The sequence below is a fragment of the Artemia sp. Qi Xiang Cuo genome, chromosome 9, assembly GCF_049724085.1.
Source record: "Artemia sp. Qi Xiang Cuo chromosome 9, ASM4972408v1, whole genome shotgun sequence".
In the NCBI taxonomy this organism is placed as follows: domain Eukaryota; kingdom Metazoa; phylum Arthropoda; class Branchiopoda; order Anostraca; family Artemiidae; genus Artemia; species Artemia sp. Qi Xiang Cuo.
The window spans coordinates 30,595,208-30,622,180 of record NC_142802.1 but is presented as its reverse complement, the minus strand read 5'-3'; the positions used below and the strand labels follow the sequence as shown (position 1 = coordinate 30,622,180).

General features: G+C 35.6%; 1 protein-coding gene across 2 annotated transcripts in view; it reads left to right on the top strand.

The window, feature by feature from the left end:
• The window catches only part of Nup358 (nucleoporin 358), a 106,347-nt gene that overhangs the window by 16,222 nt on the left and 63,152 nt on the right, over nt 1-26,973 (top strand). For both annotated transcript variants that reach the window (XM_089094462.1, XM_089094461.1), the window contains exons 4-9: nt 8,576-8,760; nt 10,916-11,079; nt 14,660-15,381; nt 16,680-16,936; nt 23,738-24,041; nt 25,541-25,819. In XM_089094462.1, coding sequence (XP_088950588.1) covers nt 8,576-8,760; nt 10,916-11,079; nt 14,660-15,381; nt 16,680-16,936; nt 23,738-24,041; nt 25,541-25,819 — 1,911 coding nt within the window. The remainder of the gene's footprint in view (nt 1-8,575; nt 8,761-10,915; nt 11,080-14,659; nt 15,382-16,679; nt 16,937-23,737; nt 24,042-25,540; nt 25,820-26,973) is intronic.

Here is a 26,973-nt window from a genome sequence, read left to right as displayed (position 1 = left end):
TGAATATAATCTTGCTTACATTTTATGGTGTACCCTTAGTCTCAAAAAACATCATCATCAAACCCGACCCTAAAAATAAGAATTCACCTGGTCCAGCTCCTTAAATGGCATTAATCTAAGAAATCTCATTCTGAGTTGGTTGTTGCTTTACTAAGACCAAAGGTCTAAAAGCTTTTTGGTTGAAATACGTGTTTTTGTTACTGAAATATATACTGTGGGGTAATCCCCAACAATTTTTCAAAATTTGATTGGGGAATTGTGGGGAGAGGGGCATATATCCATGCTCTAGGACTCGGAACAAAACAAAAATTGCTCTAAGAGTTTTTTTCGTGTAAAGAGTAAAGAGCTATGTTGACGGAGTTAATTCTAAATGCCTAATGAGGGAGGGCGGGAGCTATGAAGGTAGCAATCCTCTTCATATAAAGGATAATTTTTGTTCATTGTAAGGTGTACACTTTCTTTTGAAAGAAAAAACAATTTGTTTGTTTAGTGTTTTTTTTTCTGCTTGTTTAAATAACATATTCTGGGTTATTTAAACTGTGACTGTCACCCCCCCCCCCCCCTCAAGCCCTGACCTTACAAGATAATGTGCAACCTTTGCGCGATGCTTTGAAATGAAAATCAACTGGAAAGGGTGCTGTCCTTTTTCTATGGGGAGAGGGGCTATAAAATGCCAAAAAAGGACTTTTCAGGCAGTGTTGTCATATTTTCTCAGAGGTGGGTGAGGGGTCATTGAACAACTATTCTTTCTGAGGGAAATGGTGTTGACTTTTCTGGTAATATTGATGTCGTCAATAGTCTTAAAAGTGAACTTTACAATATGCGTTATAAGTTACCTTGTCAAAGTGCTTGGAGGTTAAAAATAATTAGCCTGTTTCAAATCTTAGTAGAAATTACAAAAAATGTATTACACTTGTTTAGGACAGATTAAACACTCAACTTGTTTTTTTTTCCGCTAAGTAATATATAATCTTATGTAGATGTTTAAATCACAATGATTTTGATTGTTTTGACTCCCTAATCACTAAGTAGCTTTGAATCAACAATGCTGCAATCCAATTTGATTCTCTGCAATTTGAATCTTCCCGAAATTGCAATTTAGTGGTATGTTTTAACAAGAAATATAACCTTGAAATAAAATGTGTCATTTCCCAACTGCAGCATTTGGAAGGAGCATCGTTTGAAAAATAAAAATAAATCTTTGCAATTCTAATCCTGGTTCCATTTTTCAAAAATAAGAGAAAGAAACGATTTATCTTGTTTTATATCGAATGTTGGCCAATTGTTAGTTTTTCTTGTCTACCTTCGTTTTGATTCAGGCGATGAAAATAAGAGACAATACTAAATCGTTAGCTTTAAGTGCTTTTTGGAATGCAAAAAGTATCAATACAGCAAGTATGGGCTGGCATATGCGGTGCTAGGCATAATAATGAAGACAATTAGGGATTTTGGAATATTGTACCTACCTTCCAGAATTGTCAAAACACAACAGCAACACTTTAAGAAATTTAAAAATAAATTTCTTGTGAATTATTGTCTTAATTTATCAGTAGTTGTACCAAACCAATTGTGCTCATAATCCTCCTCAGGACCATACTGTGGTGTTTCTTTTTCGGATAGTGAAGTTTCCGCCCCAGTAGAGTGCAGACGGTCTTGTATCATAGTATTATCCTTTCCGGTTTAGATTAGAGCTTAGTCCAATAGGCAATGCAAAGAACTCCCCCTAAAAAAAAGTCCCTTCGGATCCCACCCAAAATACTAATGAAATTGATCCATTTTTGCCCCATCTTGGCTGGTCAAGCTCATCACAAAGCTCACATGAAAGCTCAAATTCTGAAAATAGGACAATGATCAGTGTTGGAGCTAATGTCACCATAGATGATAATGGCTTTCAAGAGGTCCTTTCTAGGAGCTCCAAAAAAGGAAAAAAACGTCCCCAATCAAAAGTATTTCCCCTCCCCCTGTCCAAGTTTCTCCTTCCCAAAACTTAGGAATTTACCTCAAAATTTCTCCTAATACCCCCTTTGAAATAACAAAGATTACGACAATTATGGTTAAAATTTTCAAAATGTTAATATCAATGTTTTCTCGTAACATTCACCGTAATAGATCATTGCTAATAGCTGTCCGAGATCAGAAATCAGTAGATTTAATACTTAATCTAAAATCTCTTCTGAATACCCCAATTAATTCATCTAAATGGAACCCAAAACAATCCCCAACAAAAATGGTAGTATATAATGTTCCCCTAGAAACACCAATTCAGGAGTTAAAAGAAGGGCTCTCAGATAGGGCTGGTAACGCAATCCCTGTTGAAGATGTCACTCAACTGGGTAAACCCAACTCTAATGGATTAAAAACAAGTAGATCTTATTTACACTGAAGGAAAAAATTAATATCCCAGAAAAGTTATTCCTATTTGGGCAAATCAAACCGCACAAGGAATACAACCCAAAGCCTATCCAGTGTCAGAAGTGTCTGAAACTGGGACACACAACGAATAAATGCAATGAAACTCTCCTAGCCTGTAGTAATTGTAAAGGGTCCCATCCTAAAGAGTTGACAACTTGCAACAACACTCAGCCTACATGTATCAATTGTAAAGGCCCACATGAATCCACCAATAAATCACAATGCCCTGCATATAAGAAAAGAGCACTAACACTCCATATAGCAACAGAGAAGGCCATTCCATACCCTTTTGCAGCTATGGAAGCAAATGCTGCCCAATCACACCAAATAAAACCTATATTAAAATCAGATAAAACTCCCAACCCAAGGATTCCCATTGCATCAATTACCCCTTACAAAACACCATCCATTAAGCCCTCTAGCTCACATCTCTATCAAAAAGAATCACCAAGGCAGCAAGCCTCCTTGCCTAGTGAGATGAGGTCGGCCTGGCACCCCCTCCCAACAGGAAAAAAACCAGAAACACTACCAGGAATTAATCCTTTAACTGACAAGCTGAATGCACACCCAAACATGAAAACCACAAGTATATGATTATTCATTCTAAACTGCAATTCACTTCAGACCATGAATATACAACAACAACAGAAAACAAAAATCATTGCTGAATTGGCAAAAATCTACATCCCTAATCATATGCTCATTCAAGCAAAAAAAGATCTTGCTCTACTATTAACAAAGCTGAACATTGATACAAAGTCATATGAAAATTAAATTAACAACACAGCACATATCAATACTCCAGTGGAACGTAAGATCATTTCAGAAACTAAGCTAAATGAACTAATATCTTTTATGAATAATAATTCCATTGAAATTGCTTGCCTCCAGGAAACTCATTTAACCCAAAATCAACAAATTACGTCTCTGGGATTAACTATCCTGAGAAAGGATAGATTATCAGAGAGAAAAGGAGGTGGAGTAGCTTTATTAATTAATAATAATCTAAAATTCTGTGGCATCAACTTTCCTGATTTTGTAAATGATGTTGATGCAATTGGTATCAGTGTTTGGCTGAATAATACAAAAACTTACATAATAAGCTTTTACAACCCTAATGGCCAAACTACAGATGCCATGGATTTCTTCAGTTATATAAATATTCATAATATGTTGAAAAATATAATTATCTTTTGTAGGGGAATAAACCAGCAAATAAAGCTAGTAAGTTCATTGAGCGTATGACTTCAAATAATATTGATTTAGTTGTTGCTACCCCTCCAAACCTGAATACATATTTCAACCCCAAAAGTGGCAATTTCTCCACAATTGACCTACAAATTGTGTCATTAAATATTTTGAATAAAATTTATATAAATAAAATTGAAAGTCTATGTACTGACAACTTTACAATAGTTTGCTCCCCTAATGAACCGGCTGAAACTCTGTCATAAACAACCAAATATATTAACACTAAAGCAAATTGGCCTATGTTCCAAAATAATCTAAATGATGAAATTACAAGTTTAACCCAAAATTCATGCATTTCAAACGCAACAGTTGACACACAAGCTGAAATCTTGGCATCTTTACTAATAAATACAGCTAATCATGCTATCCCCTGGACAACACCCAGGAAAATATTCCCTAAACACATTCCCAAAGCATGGTGCCAAAATAAATGGAGAACAAAAAAGGCAGCTAGGAGAACATTCCTAAAAAAAAAACATCACTTACTACATATTTAAAAAAAATTACAAGCAGAATCTAATCTAAAAAGGACTATAATAAATGCCAAATATAACTACTGGAATAATTTTGCAAATAATCTCTCCAGAAACACATAAGCCAATTATACATAAAGTCATAAGCCACATCTGTAGGAAAAAGACTTCCCCCAACCCACTCCTGTATGAGCTTATACATAATAATACCCATTATGACAATGATAATGAAAAAGCTAAGCCATTTGCCACTCTTTTTGTTAATAAGATAACATTAAACAATTGCAGAAAAACATCCCCAATTCTTATGAACCCTAGTTACCAACTTCGCCCAGCATCCGAGCATATAACCAGCCCATTTTCAATCCAGGAAATGAATAATGCAATACATCATATTATGACCAAGACTTGCGGCAGCTATGACAATATACACCCTACATGGATAAAGAATCTCACCCCTTCATACAAACAGGAACTTCTAAATTGCTTTAATCATGATTTGGCTTCATCTACGTTCCCCAATATCTGGAAATATTCGTCCCTCCTACCAATCCTAAAGAAAAATAAACCCAAAAATAACCCTGAGTCTTAGAGGCCCATAATGATTACTCCTGTGATGGGGAAAATAATGGAGAAAATTGATCTATTAGTGACTCCTCTGGTTTGTTGAAAAAAATAATATGATCCCTCACACTCAAACTGGTTTCAGGAAACATAACTCCTCAACAGATGCTTTCATATTATTAACAAATGCAATAAATGAATCATTCTCAAAAAATAATGTCCTAGTTGCAGCTTTCCTAGATTTTCAAGGGGCATACGACCATGTAAACCACCAAATCCTCTTAAATAAACTTGCAAACCTTGGACTACCCCCCAAGCTAGTATCTTTTATAAAATCGTTCATAGAACTGCGAAGTTTCATTGTATGTGTAGGTTCAGCCTCATCACCGCAAAAGACAATAACCAAAGGCCTTCCTCAGGGAGCAGTCCTCAGCTGCCTCCTCTTTGCCCTATATCTCTATATATATAGGGCTAAAGCTAGTATCTATATCTGCCCTATGCCCTCACCTTTGAGATTGCACAGTCAAAGCTGCAAAAGTCACTTTTCCAATTTGAAAAATTTTCTCAACATTCAGATTTACCCATTGCACCTACAAAGTCAAAAATAATCCAATTTCACCGAAAGCGAAACCATGTTAATGCAAGACTAACTCTAAATGGAACATCTATTCCAGAAGATTATCATATTCATTACCTAGGTCTCATTCTTGACCAGAAACCTAATTTCAATCTCCAAATTTCAAACACAATAAAAAAAATGTTATAGAAAAACAATTTTACTAAAAATACTTCTTTCTACACCCTGGGGATGTAAGGAGAAAAGCTTACTCCAGTTTTATAAATCACATAGAAGACCCCATATTGACTATGGGCTCATCGTCTATGGTGCATGTGCAAAGACCCAGATGCAAAAAATTTAAACAACACAAAATGATATAATACGTCTCATATTTGGTCTTAGGAAACCCACAAGCACCAAGTTTCTGCTTATGGAGAGTGGATTAACAACAATAAGGGAGAGACGTAGCTTTCTCTTGATAAAACATCTTACAAAAATTGAATCAAATAGCTCACACACTCTGAATAATTGGTTAAGAAATCCAGCCATGTATAGAGGCATTGCAGATGAGTATGCCAATATTCAGAAGTTCCCTGTACCCGCAAAGTCTATTACACCTACTGTCCCCCAATCCCCTCCATGGAATTGGTCAATCCCCATAATAAATACTGATTTCTCAAACTGGACTAAAGATTTAGCCTCCATCGCTTTTGTCCAGAAAAATTTGCTGAACTTAATACAATTACTTATAAAAACCATTTCCAAATCTTTGTTGATGGGTCCAAAATGAATGAGAAGGTAGCAAGTGGTGCTTTCCTTCCTCACCTGAAAATTGCAATGGGTGAGAGATTGTATAATAATGTATCTATAATGTCTGCAGAGTTAAATGGCATAATCATGGCATTAGAACACCTTATGGAAAACCAACCTCTGATTGCTAATTCAAATAAAAATTATAGTTTATTCCGACTCTTTATCAAGCCTTGAGTTGCTGTCTTCAGCTCCTCAGTATAAGTTGGATATTGACACTTATCATTGTCTTAGTATTATAGATAATCTTGCTTCAAGTGGCATAAGAGCTTATCTTCAGTATATTCCTAGCCACTCTGGTATAAGTGGTAATCATCAGGCACATGAAATAGCAAAAGATACTATAAATATCGACCATCCAAGAGGGAGACTAATCCCCATTAGAGATATTTATCGATGGAGACTATCAGATACTATGTTTAATAAAAATAATCCTATCCTTTCCCCCTTTCCCAATAAGTATTTTTCTGAAATTTATACTAGAATTCGTTCTGGAACAAATGGACTAAATTTTCTTGCATTGTCGTACCAGTTCCCCAATGAAAATGGTTCATTTCCCCTGTCCCCTCTGTACAGGCATTGTAAAATGAATATTAAAATAATTGACCATTGTCTATTTGAATGTAAAATGCTGACGTCTGCATAACAGACCTCGCTTTGTAAACTGTCAAATTGCTTCAAACACCAAAAAATCTTAGTATCAGCCAAAAGCCTAGCCATCTATGCCTGCACACAGAGCATAGAAATCGACATTTATTACTATATATTTGAACTCCTTGAGTCAAAAGATCTACTGAAAGACATCTTAGAATATCTAAAAAATAAAAGACAACCAAGCCAGTAGCTCTGTAGCCCACAGAGTGGAGCAAAAGGAAAAGGGCTAAACAGTATCGACTGAAAAGCCCGCCTGCTGTGAAATAGACGAAGAATAAGAACCTTCCAAAGTATAGACAGAATGTATGGTGTAAAATATCCTATTGTTTTTTCTTGTTTTTTTTTGGGGGGGGGGGTGAGATAACATACCAGGGTAAGATAAAGGTAAAAGAATATAGTTCAGAAAAATGAGATTAATGGTAGCTGTAAAAGAGCTGCCGTATGATGGAAACTCGCAGAGATAACAGGTTGAGGCTAAGAACTACGAGTAATAACTTCCCGTTGACTTGTTTTGGAACCGACCAAAGCTCTCACGAGCCAAAATGTTTGGGGGGGGGGGAGATAGATTTTACCAACTGGCTGGTCAGTTTTACTGACTGATTTATTTGTTATTTTTATTAAAATTATTTATTTTTTTTTACCTACCGAGACCGATCTTCTTTCGATGATTTTACGTCATATATTTTTATCAGCCCATTTGTCCTGATAAAAAAAAAGATTGACCCATTAAAGTAGTGATGCTTCGCACCACTGTTTTATGATATCTATTTTTTTTTATCCGACTGTGTGAAAACATTGAGGGAGGGGTGGCCCCCTCCTCTCATACGTGGTGCCCCTGTCGACAACTATAATACATGATATCAGTTCACCCCTTGAGATCGAGAACGTATCCACTAGGCCTACGTCAAAAGGTTTTCCTATCTTAAGTATTTCCCGAAGCAAGCAAGAATTAAACTAAGAGTTTTCAAAAAGTTGTTGGCTATCGTTCACTAGGGGCACATAAAAAAGTTTTCTCGTCTGAATTACCTTTTACTTGTATGGACTATGTGAATTTTCAGGAGCGAATAAGCAACCGTGCGACAATATTTCCTCGACAACTGGGAAGCTCAGTATGTTACTTTTTGATGCTTTTAAATTGAGTTGCCTCGGTGCTTTTAAATCGAGTTCTCCTGGTGACAAATAAGCAAAATTTTAGATTTTTGTAGATCGGAGTTCAAAATCTCGACATTAGTGTCATCTAACATGCTAAATCTAATAGTGTGATTTTCATTAAGACCTCTTGGCTTTTTGACGACGTTTTTTCCATTTTTTCGAAAAATAGGCAAAAATTATCAGGCTCTTAGCGTTTGATGTATAATATTAAACTTAATATTACTTTGGCTGCTTAATTTCACACTTGGCGTGAATTTTCCAGTGGTAGTTGTGGGGGGAGGGTGTGATTTCCGAGGGAAATACGCAAGACCCTGGTATATGTACCACGTGAGTTTGTCTCAGGATTTTTTTTTTAAATTCACGGCATAATTTCCTAGAATTTGCATACCACTTTCTTTCTTTAGGTGTTGTCTTTTCGTTTTTTTGCTTATTTGATTATTTTTATTTGTTGTTGTTTTATTGTATCTGAAAGCCTTGAATTTGAATGTTGTTAACATACATACAAGAGTTGGTAAAAGAAATCTAAGATAATTATCAAGACTAACTCTGTAACATGAGCACGGCAAATTAATTACAAATAGTATATGTCTTCCAGTTATAAATTCAATTCAAAAGAACTATATTCATTAGGTATTTACCATTTCTATCTTGAAAATCTAAATGTAGTTGCTATGACTAACCTTGTCTTATTTTCTTTAAGATGAAATATCCAAAATGCCTTTTGATGTATCATTGAAAACCAAATTGCTTCGACTTTATATGGACTGGGACATGTATGATAAGGCTTATGAATTTGCCAAGAGTATTGAAGAAACCAATTTGTTCCATGAGGAGTATTTGTTCCATAGTCTAGAATATTATCAGACTCTGGACCTTTTGGCTACAGTAAGTTCCGTTTAGCCTTTTTTTATAAACATTAGTATATATTAAGAGAAGATATCTAACTTTGCGCTTATAAACAAGGTATTGCAGTACATATAACAAAAACATTCCCTTAAAATATGACAAAACAAGTAATTAATTGATCAGGGCGAGTAATGAGAATACTTACCTTAGACTTAGTTCGTCCCATGCCGGTTGGCGCATAAGGTGACAACGCGGCCTCTACGACGACCTCTGAAGAGCTTGCGGCCACAGATGAAGCAAAGATGTACCCACCAGTGCAGTCTCTCTCTCTCTCTCTCTCTCTCTCTCTCTCTCTCTCTCTCTCTCTCTCTCTCTCTCTCTCTCTCTCTCTCTCTCTCTCTCTCTCTCTCTCTCTCTCTCTCTCTCTCTCTCTCTCTCTCTCTCTCTCTCTCTCTCTCTCTCTCTCTCTCTCTCTCTCTCTCTCTCTCTCTCTCTCTCTCTCTCTCTCTCTCTCTCTCTCTCTCTCTCTCTCTCTCTCTCTCTCTCTCTCTCTCTCTCTCTCTCTCTCTCTCTCTCTCTCTCTCTCTCTCTCTCTCTCTCTCTCTCTCTCTCTCTCTCTCTCTCTCTCTCTCTCTCTCTCTCTCTCTCTCTCTCTCTCTCTCTCTCTCTCTCTCTCTCTCTCTCTCTCTCTCTCTCTCTCTCTCTCTCTCTAGGTGTCGGCCAAGCGACGCTTTTTACCGTCCCCGTCTTCTAATGCTGGAGAACCCAACACCAAACATCACGAGGGAGCTCGCCATCGCTCATACAGACGATATGGCACTGATACCGCCATCTGCTACTTTGAATTCTCTGAACCATCAATGGTTGCTTTGTTTTTTTTCACGTATGAAGGTGTAAAAAAATAAAATTAATGGAATAAAATAAAGAAGGAAAATAGTGAGAAAGAGAGTTGTCTTTTGTTTTTCAACTAATGGGGACAAATTTAGGGATGCAAGCAGAAGTTTTGCAGGCCTACTTATGATACTGACTGTATTCGGATTTGTCTTATTTGTATGTGAAGTACTTTTTTTTAATTTTCACCAAGCCATTTTTGTTGTGTTCGTATTTGTCTTAATGGTATATGTAGTAGTTTTTTTCTAATCTTTTCCTTAACGTCAGAAAAGGCTTAATGGCAACTAAGCTGAAAAGAATAGGGTGTTGTGTATTTTGGTGTTCTCAGTGAAAAATTACAAGAATATAACCTGCTACATGTTTTTAAAGTTAAAGTGCATCTAACCACTGACGAGACGATTCAATTATAGGAAAAGCATTGCCAAGTAGTGACATAATATCAGTTTTATAATAATACATAATATCATAATTCTTATTGTGCAGTGCATTATGGTACTTTTATGTCTATGGGTTTATATTAACTATATAACTAGGACATGCGTGGATTTTTTTAGAGTAGGGGGGTGGACAATTTTGAAACAAAAAGCCGAAAATTGGCAAGGTCAGGCAATATAGGCTGTTATTGGAAAATTTAAAGATTTTGGGAAGGGTCCAGTAGAAGAGTTTAAATTTGAAATTTCTAGTATAAATTCTACTGCTGAAAAGGTAACAGCAAAAAATTATTGAGGATAAACCTGATAAGTCATTAATCTTGAAACTAGAATTTTACTGGAAGGGTGTTATAAAATGGGAGGGCTGAGCGTTCTGGTACTTATAAGCAAGATTTCGAATTTCTATTGTTCCAGTCAGTGACGTCAATGGGGGTGGTGGTAGAGGATGGCATGTAGCCTCTCCTAGATTTCTTTTTACCCTCCACCCCCTTGAAATTCCAAATTCCTTTTTGGTTATATTCATTGAAAAATGCATTTTTTGATAACTTCATCGAAAAAAACGACAAATCCCCCCGCCTCTTAAATTTACATGAATTGACGCCATTGATTTCAGTATCACTTGATCGTCAAAATTGTGGAAAATATTCAAAATAATGTTGTTTTTGAGCGATCGAGCTAGTAATTGTTGAATGCATTCTTATGTTGCTCAAACAGATGGTTATTAATGACAGATGCAAAAAAAAAATGATGTTTTTTCATGATTTGCAGTAAACGTTATGTAGTTTCTATTGGGCATGGGTTGCGCATTGCATAAAGGTTCTGCTATTACTCTGTGCATAAGCTACATTAATCTCAAGTTTCTTTGATTACAGTATCTTCCAAAAAAGCTAAGTCAGACTGTTGGAGTTGATTATCACGTTTTCCATGTGTCTGTTGTTGAGCGACTTTGTGCATTGACGATTGTCTCAAAGCGTGATGTCACTACTAGTGAAGGAATTGTGAAAGCTAATGCTGTTATCACTCAACTTATTTTAAGGTAAGTTGACTTGACTAGTCGATTCATTACAAATAGTTCCAAAAGAATTGTCCTCTATAACGTCAAGTTGGCTGCAGTAGTTTAAAATAACGGATATGATAGAAGGCAGAGAAGACAGGGTTTTCGCTAGCTTGGAGTTGGTTTGCTAGGTGAGTTAGAGTTTGTCTTGGCACCAGAGAAAAAAGAGGAAAAGAAAAAATGACTATGATAGCTATTTGAAGCTTGACTTCAGTAGTGACTTCACCTTGAGTATTTGAAGTCTGTGCGACTAAAGATTCAATCGGACTGCCAAAGATTAGGGTCATTGTCATGATGTGAGCCTCAGATCTGCTGTAATATTCTCCTGGTGACTTTTTTTTGGTTCGATTGAAAACGATAAATACCTAGTGGCGCTAGTGTTCAGTGCTCTTTGTACTTTTTCAGTCGTAACTATGTTTTAACGTCGTCATCTTTTATTATTTTTATTGTACGTTGAAAAGACATTCCAGGTAAACTTTTTTTTTTTTTTAAATATGAAATCGTTAATAGTTGGTCCTAATTTGAAAAAAAAAATTTCTCAGGAGGTTATAAAAAATAATGGTAATGAGGCATATATTTTAGTGTAGGTTATTACATGTAAGGGCTATTGATTTAATAGTTTGAGAAACTGGCACAATCCGGTTTGGCTGAGAGTCAGCTTATCTTTGACTGTTTGTGGATTCATGTTAATTGACTGTTCAAATCGTTCATAAATTTCATCCAAAATCATCGTTCTGAAGAGACTGACAAGGAGAATGGTACTTAGAAATATCTTTATACCATCCAAGACCTTAGTATAGGCTGTATATTGATTCTTGGAATTTCTGTTCTCTCTCAAGTTTGTTTGAAATAGTTTTTACGCTGGAAATATACTCACAGGGGTTTGTCTGGATCTGTAACCCATAAGTTATAGTTTTTGCAAAGTGTGACTATTTCATTTACTACAGAGACCTTGTATTTTTATATTCCTAATGCCTTTTAAATTAAACTAGGGAAGTTGGGACCAAGTTAGATTTTATTTTTTTCGAATAGAATAAATGTAAATTTTCGAGGCCAGAGAACCACAAAGGGCTCAGGGAGATGATCAGAGTTCGGTCCCAAGACATAGTGATTTGGTCCAAAAGGGTGATAAACTTTGTATTCAAGACCGTACCCAGGATTTTCTTTTGGAGGGGGTTTTACTCAAAAAAAAATTCGAGGGGGGGGGGTTACACAAAAAAAACGCATACAAAATTTGTTTATATGCATTTTGTTACGTTTTTTACGAGTCAAACAAACATTTCGGGGGGGAGGGGGTTCAACCCCCTCCCCCCGCTCTGGGTACGGCCTTGTTTGTATTTAACGGAAATGGTTTTTAGCTTGCCGTTCTTAAAGAAAGAAGCATAACGATTGCTTTAAAGAGCATTGTTCGGTGTCTGTTAATATGAGGTCTTTGCTTCCAACTATCCATGAATATATATGAATTTTATAAAAAGGGCACAATTTTTATCTGTCTTGCTGAATTTTATATTCAATGTTGGCCTTTATTTTCAAGATCTAATTACACTTTTGTTGCTATAATTCTGCGGTCAAAGTTACTTTTTTTTTCTACTCTTTATTTCTCCAGCAAATATCATGATCTATTGTAAACAAAAATTAAAGACGTTTTTTGCTTGGATGTACAATGCAGATAAGCATAACAAATACAAGTCACAATATTCCGATTGAAAAACGATTCACTTTTGTTTGAAATATCTATGGCGCTATTTAAAGAGTTGAGTAAAGCAGGAAATATCTTCTTCCATTCCTTAAAAAAAATTGATGATTTCTCGGGTACTAAGCCAAATTAGTCGTATAAAAAATGAGGAAAAATTTTCGGAAAATCCCAAATTCTTTCGCTTTCCCTCTAAAAAGAGTTGCTAGATACTGCTGATAGTTTGAACGAATTCCTTTCGTCAATTGTACAGAGCCTCCTTTGCCTTTCCTTATATATTCAGTATTGATAAGTTTTACTAAGCTTCCCTAGACTTTCTGATTAAGTTAATGCGCTGGTAACCTTTTCTAAACCTCGTGTTTAATTTTTAAAGGGATTACCTCTGCCGTGTAGCCGGGCAGACTATATAGTTGCTGGAAGCTAGATTTTACGATCGATGTAAAAAAAAAACGTAACAAGCGAGGATTCGATTGTGGTGTTTGGTGTAATACACACTAATGTCCTCCATCAAAACTATGAAATAACATTTTTTGCTGCTGATCAGTTAAAAAAAAGATAATTCAGAATGTTAATTTTAGATTATAGAGACTTGTGTTCTGCAATGACCACCCACAACCTTGTTACCACGTGGACACTATATATGTGATAATGTCGAAAAACCTTGTACTTTGCCAAAAACTCTAGATTTAATTAACCATAATAAATTAGTTGATAAACTTCTGAATTAATCTCAAGCATACCTTTCTTCAATTAGAATTTTTATTTTCAAATCTAAAGAAAATCTCCGTTTTTGCAAAAAGTAAAAAAAGTGATTTCAAAGCCTAATATAATCATGAAATATTTTCATAAGACATCAAGCATAAAGAGCGCGTACATTACTATTAATGAAGAAATGAAGCCTAAAACCCAAAGAAATTACAATGAACTATCAACAAAAACTTAAAACTAACAGATTAAGACTAATAAATGTCGCTTCTGTCCTCAAACCTCCTGACGGCTAAAGTTTCATTTGTTCTTTATTAAAAACTAAATATATTTTGAACAGTTATTTTTTTTTCTTTATTGAAAAAGTTAAGTTCTGTTTCTTTGTTTTCCTGGCCTCATCAAGAACTTTCAGATAAAATACTGATAATTCAGAAAATATTCCTAAGAGTTCTTCTTTGCGAAGAAAAAGTCGCCTGTATCTCACTTCTTTGCAGAAGTGAGACTTACTGTTCTTTGGTGATAGGTGGGTGGGCATGAGGACATAGTTTGTTTAGCTTCTGTGTATAATAGTCTACATGAACCCCAACAAAATCACTTTCCCCTAGTCAATGGCCTTTCCACGGGCCTCGTCTCTTATATAGAAATTGTTCCCTGTGTCTGCAATTTAAAACAAGCGATTTAAGCAGCCCTTTGTTTTTATAGTAGTCATTAGATGTGTATATTATCCAATTCTCTCATTGTTTTTTGAAGATTTTAACTTATTTTAGTTGGCCTTTTGCTTATTTAATCTGAGTCTAATATTTAGCCGTGATATTTTTATTTTCAAGATTATTGTTATTTAACACAGCATTCTTAGAGCTTGTAAAAGCTTTTTTGGAAAATCAGAAAATTATCCCATCTTATATTTATTGTCTATCTAAAATACATTTACTGTATTTACTAAGCTTGAATTTCATTTTCAGGGAGGTCCAACTTTTTTTTATGCGGTGGGGAGGGGGGGGGGTATGTTCTGCACAGAAGGTTTATTATAGCTACTTTGAATCAGATGTGTATATTTTTGTCGTTTTGGTGGGGGGGGGGTTCAAACCCTCATGAAGCATCCCTCTGGATATGGCATTGGTTTCTTCTCATGTGGCTGTTTACCTTAAATTTGTTTCTTTTTAGGTTTGACAAGTATTTAGATAATATAGTGAATACTTACAAAAACAACACCTCTGAACATTGGAAAGTTTTTATTACAAATATGAAAGGACAGCTCTATTACCATATGCTCTGTGTCCTTCTGTTCAGAATGAGAAATGAAATTAGTAATACAAAAGAAAATCGTAGCTTTGTGAATACACTTTTGTTGGCAGCATTTAATACTTCTCCATTTGATTTAAATGCTCAGTGGATGGAGACAGAAATTAAGAGGAAGTTGTGTCTTCGATGGCACCATCAGGCGGCTGATCGTCTTGTTATAACTGGTCATATGATCCTTGCTGCTTGTGGTGGGAAAAAAGAACGATTCTTTGATTCAGTATGTTACGAGAAAAAAGAAAAGATATTCCAGTGTGTTGTTGACTGTGATCGAGCCTCCTCTGAATCTTTTTTTGTGAAAGAGTCGAATTTCGAAGCTACTAAAGATGCCTTTCCGAATATTGAGTTGATTCAGTCTTATGAAAGATATTATCAAACGATGAATGCAACTGACCTTCAAAGGATTGTTTGGCTGGCGAAGAGGTATAAGGATATAGAAGGTGCGACAGAATTTGGTGCTTTGCCCACCGATTTTAAACTGGCAATGTTCCCCGAAGAGGAACTACCCTTTTCAACAATAAATTATAAATCCTCTCATCCAGAAAGTGTTTGTCAGCTTGATGTCGAAGCATTCATATATTGCACAGGTAATTGCTTTTTAGTACTTCGTTAAGGCCATGTTTCGTTTTTGTTTTTTTGTTTTTCGAGGGGGACTATATTGTCGGTTTATTAAATAATATTTATCTACTCCCCAACGTATCTGCACACATTAGGTCCTTGTGGGGGGTTGAGGGTTGGGGTATATTTTCTAGCATCAAAAATACATCTTTTTCACTGTCTTTCAATTTCTTCTAGGACTAAATCCTCCTTCTGTGTGTGTCGTAATGAACCATAGTTATTACTAACTCTATAATTCATAAAATATCCAAGATTCACAGTGCCGGATTTAAATCTTTGGCACCCCTAGGTCCAAGTGTTTTGGCGCCCCTAGGCCCTAGCAATTTTTGCTTGGGCCTAAGCCAAGGGATTTCCTCGGGCCCTTGGTCCGAGGAAATCCCCAAAAATTCGGGGATAGTGGAATCCCTGAACAGAAGGCAACTAATGAGTGATGAGCCAAAAGTAACGCAAGAGAGAGGTGATATCTAACTCTCAGCTGCTATTCTTGGGAGATATCACAGTTTATAAGCGGCTACGAAATTCCTGTGTTGTTTAAAATCCCTTTTCTGTGAATAGGCAGCGCAGTAGCAGAGTGTAGCATCTGGTGCTTTGACGATAAATCACATCAGTCCAGTTTTTGTTAAGAAAAAAAAATCGCTCAGTGCTTTTTTGCGCCCTTCTGCATTGTACTACTTTAGGCTCGGGCCTACTGGACCTATGCGTAAATCCTGGTCTGAAGATTCACCTGTCTGGTCCGAGTGCCTAAAAGTCATAATTATTTTTTCTGTGATAAAAGCTCTGAAATTTTGTGTATTTGTGAGTGCATGTTGTTGTTGTGTGTGTTTTTTTTTGTTATAGCTAAAAAATTTATTTGTAGTATTATTTATCGATTACGGGAATTTTCGCTTAACAAAGCTATAACTTATTCATTTTACTTAAGAAATTTATTGTCGTTTTGGTCACTTTAGTAATTTAGTTTCTTTTCTATTCTTGGCGACAATTTCTTTCCTCTCTCGCTCTCTCTTACGTTGAAAAAACTGCACAGTGCCACCTAGCAGAATTAAGTGCTAGTTAAACTGCGAAGTCTGCGAAGAAAAAAGAACAGGGAAACGAAAATAACACGGTGATAATTTAAAAGCCTACTTAAAAAAGAGCGAATGACAGAAAACATTGAAAAGGGTAATAATTATTATATCTTCCGCTTACACTGAAAAATCGTAGTGCTGTCTCCCTTGGCGAATTAAAATTTTTATGTAACGTGCTACTGATATTTGTTTGCTCATTTCAGTGCTTTGTGCTTGTAACAAAGTCCAAATGTCTACCAAGTATGCCCTTGCTCCTCCAAGCTTGTCAATGCCTCTCTGCACGTCTGCCCAACGTGATTGGTGGGTGGCCTTGGTTCGTCTAGTGAAGAATGAAGCATGCAAAAAGGTTGGCGAGTATAAGCGAATCCTTCAGAGAGGCATCGAAGCTGTTCGCCTGATTGGCTTTGTTAGAATGTCTTCAGCGCTTATTGTTCAACTTGCCAAGATTTTTTCAGAAAAGGTAATGTCTTAAACAGTTCCCTTTTTTTGTATATTTTGTTCCTCGGAAAGTTATTTTATATAGTTAATATTTTATTTCTTTTTCTGGATTTAAAGTAGAGACTTCCATGCTAAAGTAAACGAGGTAAAATCCAAAAAAAAAATACTACTACTAGTAATGACTCACTGCAGCACCAAGCCCCCCGAAGCCAATACAGCTACGCGCGCCCCTTCTCTATCCAAATCCACTCAAAGCCTCCCCCTTTAAAAACTCTCCCAATAAGTTTCAGTTTCCATTAAGTCCTTCCTTGTGACCTCCCACCTTATTCAGGGACGACCTCCTTTCCGTTTGGCCCTAGGCGGTTGGCCAAAAAGGACAATCTTCGGTAATCTCTGGTCGTTCATCCGCAGAACGTGTCCTAGCAATTTCAATCTTTCTCTCATTATAAACCTAGAAAACGAGATAGAATCACATTTGCGTCCAGATTACTGTTTGAAGTACGGTCAGTCATACTCGTACTGTAAAGGATGCATCGACAATTCCTCTTGAAAACATCTCAATCGTCGTTTTTCGGGACATTCAGGTTTCAGCACCATACTTGATCACTGTTGCTTCAGATATTCTTATCTTGGTTCGCGGACTTATCTTCCTGTTCTTCCAAAAAATTTTCAACTGTACAAAAAATACTCTGGGCCATTCTACTTTTAACATCTTCACTGCGTCCGCCATCTTTACTAATAATACTACCCTGGTAAGTGAAGCTATCAACTTGGTCGATCTTCTCATTTTCCAACATTACCTCTTCACCTTCACTAATTTCCAGTCCAAGTGACTTGGTCATCCAAAATCCATGAAAAGCTCTTAAAATATGAGTGTCATTTTCTTTTCGATTTTTTTTTTTCAAAATACCCAAAAAGCTACATATCAAAATCTAGGGGTAGTAGTCCCTTTCCCTACCACCGCCCCCTGAAATGGATGTGACACGGCCTTACAACATCTGATCTTTCCATTGTTTTTAATTATAAGTAACTTAGGATATTGTATTTTTTATTTTTTCTCCTTTCCTCTGTAATTAGGTATAGAACCTTAAAGATTTATCATAATATTCCTTAAGTTTAGCGAATGAATTCTGGATACTTCTTTAAACGCATAATATTTGTTTCTTTAGAGGATTGCATTCTTATTTTACGAAGGCAGATTTTTCCGGAATGCATTTCAGCAGGGATTCCTTGGAAAAGGTTTAATTTTGAATAATAGCTTTTTTGACAGCACCTGTCGTTAATTTTACTATTAGGAAAATCCTAAAATATTATAGATGGTGTGTTTGGGTTTTTATCATTCAGTACAGGACTCCGATGTACATTCCCAGTGACTATGCTACCAATCATAAGAATACTAACATAATTATCCTTCAAAAACCATAATATTCGTAAGAAAATTATCGATATATTTCAATTATCAAAACCTCGTTCAGTAGATAAAGTACTCAAATGTTTAATCATTTCACATTGTGAGCTCAATTTGAAACACAAATGCGTTGTTTATTCAGGTACCTGAACTTATGTCTCTCTTCTTCTTTTTCTTCCTCGCCTGGGCGGCTCTTTGAATATCTTCCTCTTTGAATATCTGTACTTTAAACTCTGCTACGACTTATTTACAGCTGGTATTATAAATAATACCAGCGTCCGTAATTCATTATACTCTTAATTTTGTTAGTAAAAAAAAGCATTCCTGCACAGTTTTATCTGGATCTTTCTGGAGAAAACTTTTAATATTTCCAATCTTTTCTTGTTGCATCTTTATGAAGAACTCAACACAGGGATTATTGTTTTTAGAGCCTTTTGCCTATTATTTTGCTTGTAAATAATTAATAATCCATTTCTGGGCCATTTATAAAAAAAAGTGCCGTATTTATACCGGCCTTCAATGAAGCTCCTGGTATATTACTGTTCTGTTTGGGATTCTTTTTTCTGCTAATTGTAAGACTACTGAGTCTACTACTTATTAGACGCTTGAATGCACTAAAGTCCACTTTTTTCATCCTTTTAGTGTCTTTTTCTTGAACCCTTGAGTTACCAATATAAGCTAAGATGCGTACAGGCTGACCCGTATGTGTAAGAGGGAAGAGCATAAAATTTGCATTTTTACTGCTCAATAATAATGCCCCCCCCCCCCATGCGTGAGCACGGTAAACTAGAATAACAATTTTAATTCCTGTTATAAAAAAAAGAAAAAAACCTCTGTAATTGCCTATGTCGGTATTTCCTAACCGATGATTAAGTGTCAGCTCAGAAAACAATTGTGTGGCGTTAAACAAGGGTGCCTGAAATCAGAAGCCAAGTGAACATTTCTCATTACATAGTTATTAGCTTTAATTAAAGTAGTGACGAATTATTATCTGTTGTGCTGGTAAGTCTGTCCTGCTTTATCTTATGACTAGGCATAGAGTTGAAAGTTTCAGGAAACTTTTTTTTGGTGGAGGGGGGGGTAAGGATAATTTGAATTTTGTGTTCGTGGGGAGAGGTCAAAATATTTTTTTGCGGTCCTCACAAAAGGCTATAAGCTCCTTTTTTATGCATATATATATATATATATATATATATATATATATATATATATATATATATATATATATATATATATATATATATATATATATATATATATATATATATATATATATATATATATATATATATATATATATATATATATATAGACCCCGGCCCGGTCAAACGCCGCCGAAGTGTCGTAACGCCGCAGGCACGCCGCCGTCGGCAGAGGCTGCGGCGTTCGGTCGACTTCAAATTATTTTTTCGGCAATTCTTTATTGCGTCAACCGCAAAGTCGGAGCTTTTCCTTCTCGTGTGGTTCAGTAGGCTACTTCGATTTTCCTGATTAGAAATCAAGCACTATCACTATCCCCGAATTTTTGGGTATTTGCCCGAAAATCTATGCGTCACCCCGAAAAAAAACTTGGTTCCCCGAATCCCCGAAAATCACGCAATCACGGTGCCACCCCTAGCGATTTATTACCAGTGACTTTCCCTTCCAAATATTACTTTGCATACCATAATTCTTCACTACTCTCTTGTTCATTAATTTTCGTCTCTTTTGTTACTTTGCATAAAAACCAGACGTATGCAATATACTATTGCAAATATTGCAATATACACAGTTCTTCATATGTTGATAAAAAATGTATCGTCTTTATGAAATGAGTTTAAATCATTTCGAATGCAGTTTCCCAATCGCTATTTCTTACATCATTCGTAGTCAACAATTTCGTTTTCAAGTTTAATATAATTATAGAACGCATTCACTACTATACAGCTTCAGCCTTTTGTTGGATTTTGAAATTTACACCCCAAATATTGTTTCTAAACCTGAATTGTAATTTTTGATATTTTTTTTTTTTTTTTTTTTTTTTTTGCTGTTTTTAGATAAGATTTTCTTAATGTTTAATACTCAATTATTGAACGCCTGATAAAAAATACAATATTCTTTCTGGAATATTTTTACCCCCTCCCCCCCCCCCCCTTAAAAAAAACAACCTTCGATTGAGACAAAATTTAGCTATAGACTAAGCTATGTACAAGGTTGGGAAACTAAAGATTGAACCGGAGGTTACCCCGGAAATATGATTCATAAATAAATTGTAAATTATTGTTTATAGGGGGGGGATAGGGGGCTATCATTTTTAAATAATAATACCTAATTTTTCTTTTATTGAAAACAGGGATAACAAAAAGATAATTTTTTTTTTTTCATTTAAAGTTAAAACGTAACGTCAGGAGAACATATTATCCGGAAAGCCAGTGAAATTCTTTTATAGACCAAGGACTTCCCCTAGGGAAAGGATCAGTGTCTTGCATCTTTCACAATGTATCGTAGGATATAGATCTTATTTGGGTGTTACATGAGATCCCTGTTGAATTGATTATTTGGATCTTATTGAATGCCACGGCGAATCTATCATTCAGTTTTCCAATAATTTGAGGTATATCTGAATAATTTTGACATTTTTGTTGTTGTCTTTGTACCCCTTTACTAATACCCTCAATTTTTTTTCAAGGAACACTAAGCTGTTTAACGTTATTTTTCGTGTTTGTTTGAACCATATAGTGACCTAGTTAATTATTAAGTAAATAATTTTTCTAATGAAAGCTGAGACTGTATCCTATCAAGGTGGTATCCAGAGGGTGGGGGGGGTAGGGAGGTATTACATTTAAATGATAAGAGCTCGAAATGCTATTCATTGAAAGCAGGGATCCCAAAAAGTTGAGTTTTTTTTTTAATTTGAAGCAGAGACGGCATCCTATCAAGGTGGTATCCAGAGGGGGAGGGGGGTATTGAGCTATCATATTTAAATGATAATACCTCGATTTTTTTTAAAGCAGGGGTGCCAATAAGTTAATTATTTTGTTTATTTAAAGCAATGACGGTATCCTATCAAGATGGTATCCAGAAGGGGGAGGGGGTCATAGGGAGTTATTATATTTAAGTGATAGTACCTTGATTTTTTTTTTTTTTTTTTTTTTTTTTTTGAAAGCAGGGATGCAAAAAATTTTAAAAGTTGACAAAATTAACAAGATTTTCGTGAGTTATACTTGATACAGCACTTGCATGGTTTTATCGTCCCAAGGGAAAGGGACATATGCGTCCAATCCTCTTTTTTTTCTTATTGATGAAACGAGTTTACTTTGAAAACATTCATTCATAAGTACCAGGCAGATTCACACTAAAACGAATTGGTGTGACGAAAGCGATATCGACATCTCCACCTAACGTTGCGCTCGAGTAACAATGGCGCCCTTGGTCCAGTGCCCAAGTTACATTAAAAGGCCAGGTCATAATAAAAGCTTTCAATTGGGGAGGTTCAAGGAGGAGTATTTGACAGTCTTATGACCTCAGGGTACTAGATGTTGCAACGTTCTTGCGTATCTACAGTGGTTTAGAAAATTCGATCACCCCACAAATGATTACTAAACATATGCACAAATGTAACATTTGGAATATTTTAACACTTTTCAAAGCTTTGAAGAAAAGCAAAAAGTCTAGATACCCCTAAGTACGTTTGAAAGCTATTTTAAAAAGAAACTCTTTGGAGATTTCCATGGAAATGGCCATAGCAGAAGCTTTGAGCCTGGGTGGGGATCAAAGAGGAGTCTTTGAGTATTTTGACCACAGGTGACTTATTGTTGCGACTTTCTTAAATTTGGTAATTCTTGTGAGCATTTAGAAATCAAAGCTCAAACTCAATAACTGATACTAAGCGTCCTAACATTTTGCTTGGACTAAAAGTGACGAACTAGGATGAAAATTTCAACATCTTCCTGGAGCTACTTCAGTCGGCATATTATTTCATTTAATTATACTTAAAACGCATGAGCTTTTCATTTTTTACCTAAGAAAATAACTGGCACTTCATTTTTCTTCATAGCGAATAAACTATTAAGTATTTTTTGTGTCATTGTAATTGAAGTGTTCTCATGTGAAGTGCTCATCATGTATTTCTCAGTTTGATAAATCTACTCCTTTTAGATGCAGTTTATAATTTGACTAATATTAGGTATTTATCAGTTTATAATTTGGAATGAATCCCCAAAAGAAAAAATGAATAATATCCAAAAGAGCAGCCAAAACCAATAAAAAACCAGCAGTTTAGTCTTAGCCTACATGACATGTATTCTATAAAGGAGCCAAAAAAAAACTTTAAAATGCTTTTTTTATTAATTGTTATTAAAGACCAGTTTTTAATACAAGAAGGCTTATTAGGAATCCAAAAGAGCAAAAAAAAAAACAATCAATATGAAAGTCGCCCATTTCCACTGTATTAAATGTGACAAAACAGATATAGGCAAAGGGCATTATGAAAAAATTAAGTTCTAAGTTCAAAGTTATATTCAAAGTTTTTACCCATATAACTGACGAATTTTGTGATACGGTATTTGAAGTTTTATATACAGTAATGCTCTATGAAAAAACTACTAATTATGATAATGATTTATGTTAAGAATACACAGCTAATAGATACTTCAACTACTCGTATTATGCAAGGGTTCTGAAAAGCCACAGCCATTTCGCTTCTACCAGATTTCTACTTCTCTTGATGAATAACGAAGAAGACCAGTTTCCAGCCAGCAACTAGTGAATTTTTGAACTCATGAATAGGCTCGAATCTGTTGTAAATTTAAGCTGTGATTTGAGAAAGACCCGCCGCCGACGGCGCACCGCCGACGTCTTACCGGTGGCGCGGTGTTTTTGGCCCCGCCGCCATCGGTCTTCCCTCATCGGCGCGGCGCCGGGGTCTATATATATATATATATATATATATATATATATATATATATATATATATATATATATATGTATATATATAAACAAAAAATGGAGCTTATACCCTTTTGTGAGGACTACAGTTGAAAATTTCAGGAAACGTTTTTTTTTTTGGGGGGGGGGGGGTAAAGATAATTTGAATTTTGTGTTCGAGGGGAGAGGTCAAAATATTTTTTCTGTAGTCCTCACAAAAGGATATAAGCTCCTTTTTTGCTTATATATACATATATATATATATATATATATATATATATATATATATATATATATATATATATATATATATATATATATTTTGTCCATGAGGCTCTTTTGGCTACTCTTTGGAATTGTATTTAATTTGAAATAAAATCTGATGGGGTTATAGTCGGTCTTTTGGGACTCTTTTTCCCTTTTGTTACTTTTTTCATATATTAAAATTCTGTGGTGGAATGGTGATATGTTTGGTCAATAGATTGATAATATATAGCTTTCCATTTTAAGGCCATTAACTATGACGATGGCTTAGTGCACCTTTCATTTGATCCGTTTCGGCTCCCAGACTATATGAATGATGAAATGAAGGCCATTTCACATCGTGCATGTTTATACTGGGAACATTTTCTCACTGGAGGTATGGTAGCAGATCCGGTCAGTATTCTCCACAGGGATGAGAAACTCTTCGAATTTCCTGGACAGTTGCTAATAAGCTTGGATTCTGAAAAGTTGGGAGACGAAGCGCTTTTCTTTCTTGGTATTGATGCAATAAGAAATGGACAACTAGATCATGCTTTTACTTATCTTGAAGGTTAGCTCCTATTTTTTCTATTCTTTTATTATCCTCCTTAGTTTTAAGGAAAATGTAATTAAGTTCCCCTCAATTGTTTTTACTAAATAACAAGAAAATGTACCATTAGAAACATGGCTCTTTTTTCATATCACTTGTTCTTGGAAAGCCTTGCAATATTAAGACTAACCTTGGGCTAAGTCCTTCGCGAAGACAAATTTCTCTTTTGCATATAGCCCTTTATCTCCCTAGAAACAAACAGCCTCAAATGACACATGCCTAGGAAAATTTAATGACACAATAAACAAGTTTGTTGATCAATGACAAGTATATTAAAACTGCGGTATATCGTTAAAATGGAAATTAAAACTAAAATTAATTGACCATATACAGTTAAATGGAGAGTTAAATATGTAATATTAGAAACAAAATACGGCATAAAACTCCTCTTACAACTGTCCATTTTACAACGAAGCGGAGTGATAAACAGGATTTTTGTTTTCTTTTTAGGTGGCTTCTGATTTGGTAAGGGAGGGGGGTGGGGGTATATCTTGAGGTTAGGCATCAATTAAGGCCTTTTGGCCAAGGTTGATGCAAAGGGTCTCCTGTTTGTCATGTTATTTAGTCAAACCTGCTTTATATGAAAGATAAATTTAAGTTTTGTGTACTTTGAAAATAATTTGGTACTTGTGTATTATTCAGTACACACTCGAGAAGTGGAGTTAGGTTAATCATAATGAAATATAAACTACAACAAAGAATTATGGTGGGGGGGGGGCACAGAACGCATTATTTTAAATACCTAACATAACCTAACCCAACCAAAACACTTATATTAAATATTTAATATATTTAATATCTTTATATGAAATATTTAATAAAAATATATATGGCCTTGTAGGTAAATGGATCCCCCCCCCCCCCTAAAAAAAGAAATGAAAATAATAGCGAGATGCATTGCATAGTTTTTTTTATGATGGATACAGGCATTAGTTGTTTAAACTCAATTAAGGTAATTGGTCTAACAATGTGAACCTCCCGTTGAGGCTGAGCCTCAGTCTCATTCGCAAAAGGTCAATGAAACATCCTATTAGCGACAAGTCTTGAGAGGATTTTGAAAATGTTGAGCCTTGCCTAGACTTGCAAACCAGCTCTACAAATGACTGTGCGACACCGCTGCTCTTATTAAGAATAGTGATTTTCGTCCCAAGAAATTTAATAATATCTTGTGTCACCCTTTGAGGAGTGGGGTATTGGTGCAATCTTAGTGGGGGGAGGGGGAGAAAGTCAAACCGAAAAAAGAACATTTTTGTTTCCAATTATTTCAAATTTTCCTAGGAAAGAGGATCCCTTGGACTCGTCGATCAGCTATGTCTTTCTTTTTTTCTTTTCTTTTTTAAGCCTGATCTCTCAGTCTGATTGTTCTAAAATTAAAAATGCTTATATGTATTTAAAAAAGATCTGTTTATTTGAATATAAAAGCTTTGTTCTACTAGGCTAAATTTGTTGTTATTTTACAGATTCTTCTCGACCCGAAGCTTCTTACTATATTGGCTTAATCTACAGGAATAAGGCTATTGAAGAGCTCAGAGGCACTCGCCCTAGTATGGCAAGTCCTAGTTTGCTTTCAACGTACCATGCTTTGTTACAAAGAGCGCGAGAAGCTTTCCACCTTACCTTGGATCGCTTGAGGCAACCTGGGATTGACCAGGGAAATGAGCTAAATAAGACTATTGCTGAAGTCATTGAAGACGTAGATGAGCGTTTAGCTTCAGACAGTATGAGCCCCACTAATAATGGTAAGCATTCTTCCTTTTTCTGTTACTTCCTTTTTTTCTTCTTTTTTTTGCCAGTCCACATGAAAAACTGACTATAAGATAATATAAGACTTATTGCAAAAAGCCTGCGGGCCACAGCAACACATAATGCAGTCTACAAACAAAGCTCAGGAACAAAATACGACTTTAGGTAATATTAACAAAAAAAAGCAACAGCAAAAAGATTAAAAAGAAACACATTAAGGTTCAGCATTTGAACCAGAAAACACCAATCATAATAAATTCAAATCCTAAAAACCATTGCAAGCTACTCACTTAGATCTGATTTTGCGTGTTCAGTCCCAAAACGATGAAACTTACACAACTGTTTAAAAGCACATGCGTTCCTCTCAGCCATCCGCTCAATTAACCAGCATTCACTCCCAAACACTCGTCCAAAAAGTTCATTTCGCAACCCAGACAACCCTTTACACTCGGATACAAAATTAAATAAATTCCCATTCACACACCCACACATAGGGCAAAAATAGGGGCCAGCCGCCAGCCTAAACTTTCCCAAAAATTTCCTTCTCTCACCTAAATTCAAACTTCCCCCTCTTACAAAAAAAAAAAAAAATTCAAATCCTCTTTATTCAACCCAAATTTAAAATAAACCTCCTCCCCCCTCCCCCAACAGTCTTTGGCTTGGGATTAAAACCTTAAAGACATAGATCGGTCCTTATGAGCGTGCTACTCTTGGATTTCTTGGTCATTTAGGGTTCGATTCTCTATGTTTAATCCCTAAACGAAGAAATTTACAAAACTGTTTAAAAGCACATGTGTTTCTATCAGCCATCCGCTCAATTAACCAGCATTCACTCCCAAACACTCGTCTAAAACGTTCATTCCGCAACCCAGACAACCCTTCACACTCGGATACAAAATTAAATAAATACCCATTCACACAACCTCACATAGGGCAAAAATAGGGGCCAGCCGCCAGCCTAAACTTTCCCAAAAATTTCCTTCTCTCACCTAAATCCAAACAATCCCCTCTAACCAACAACAAATTCTTCAAATCCTCTTAAACCAAATTAAAAATAAACCTCCTCCTCCCCCCCAACAGTCTTTGGCTTGGGAGTAAAACCTTAAAAACATAGATCGGTCCTTATGAGCTTGCTACTCTTGGATTTTTT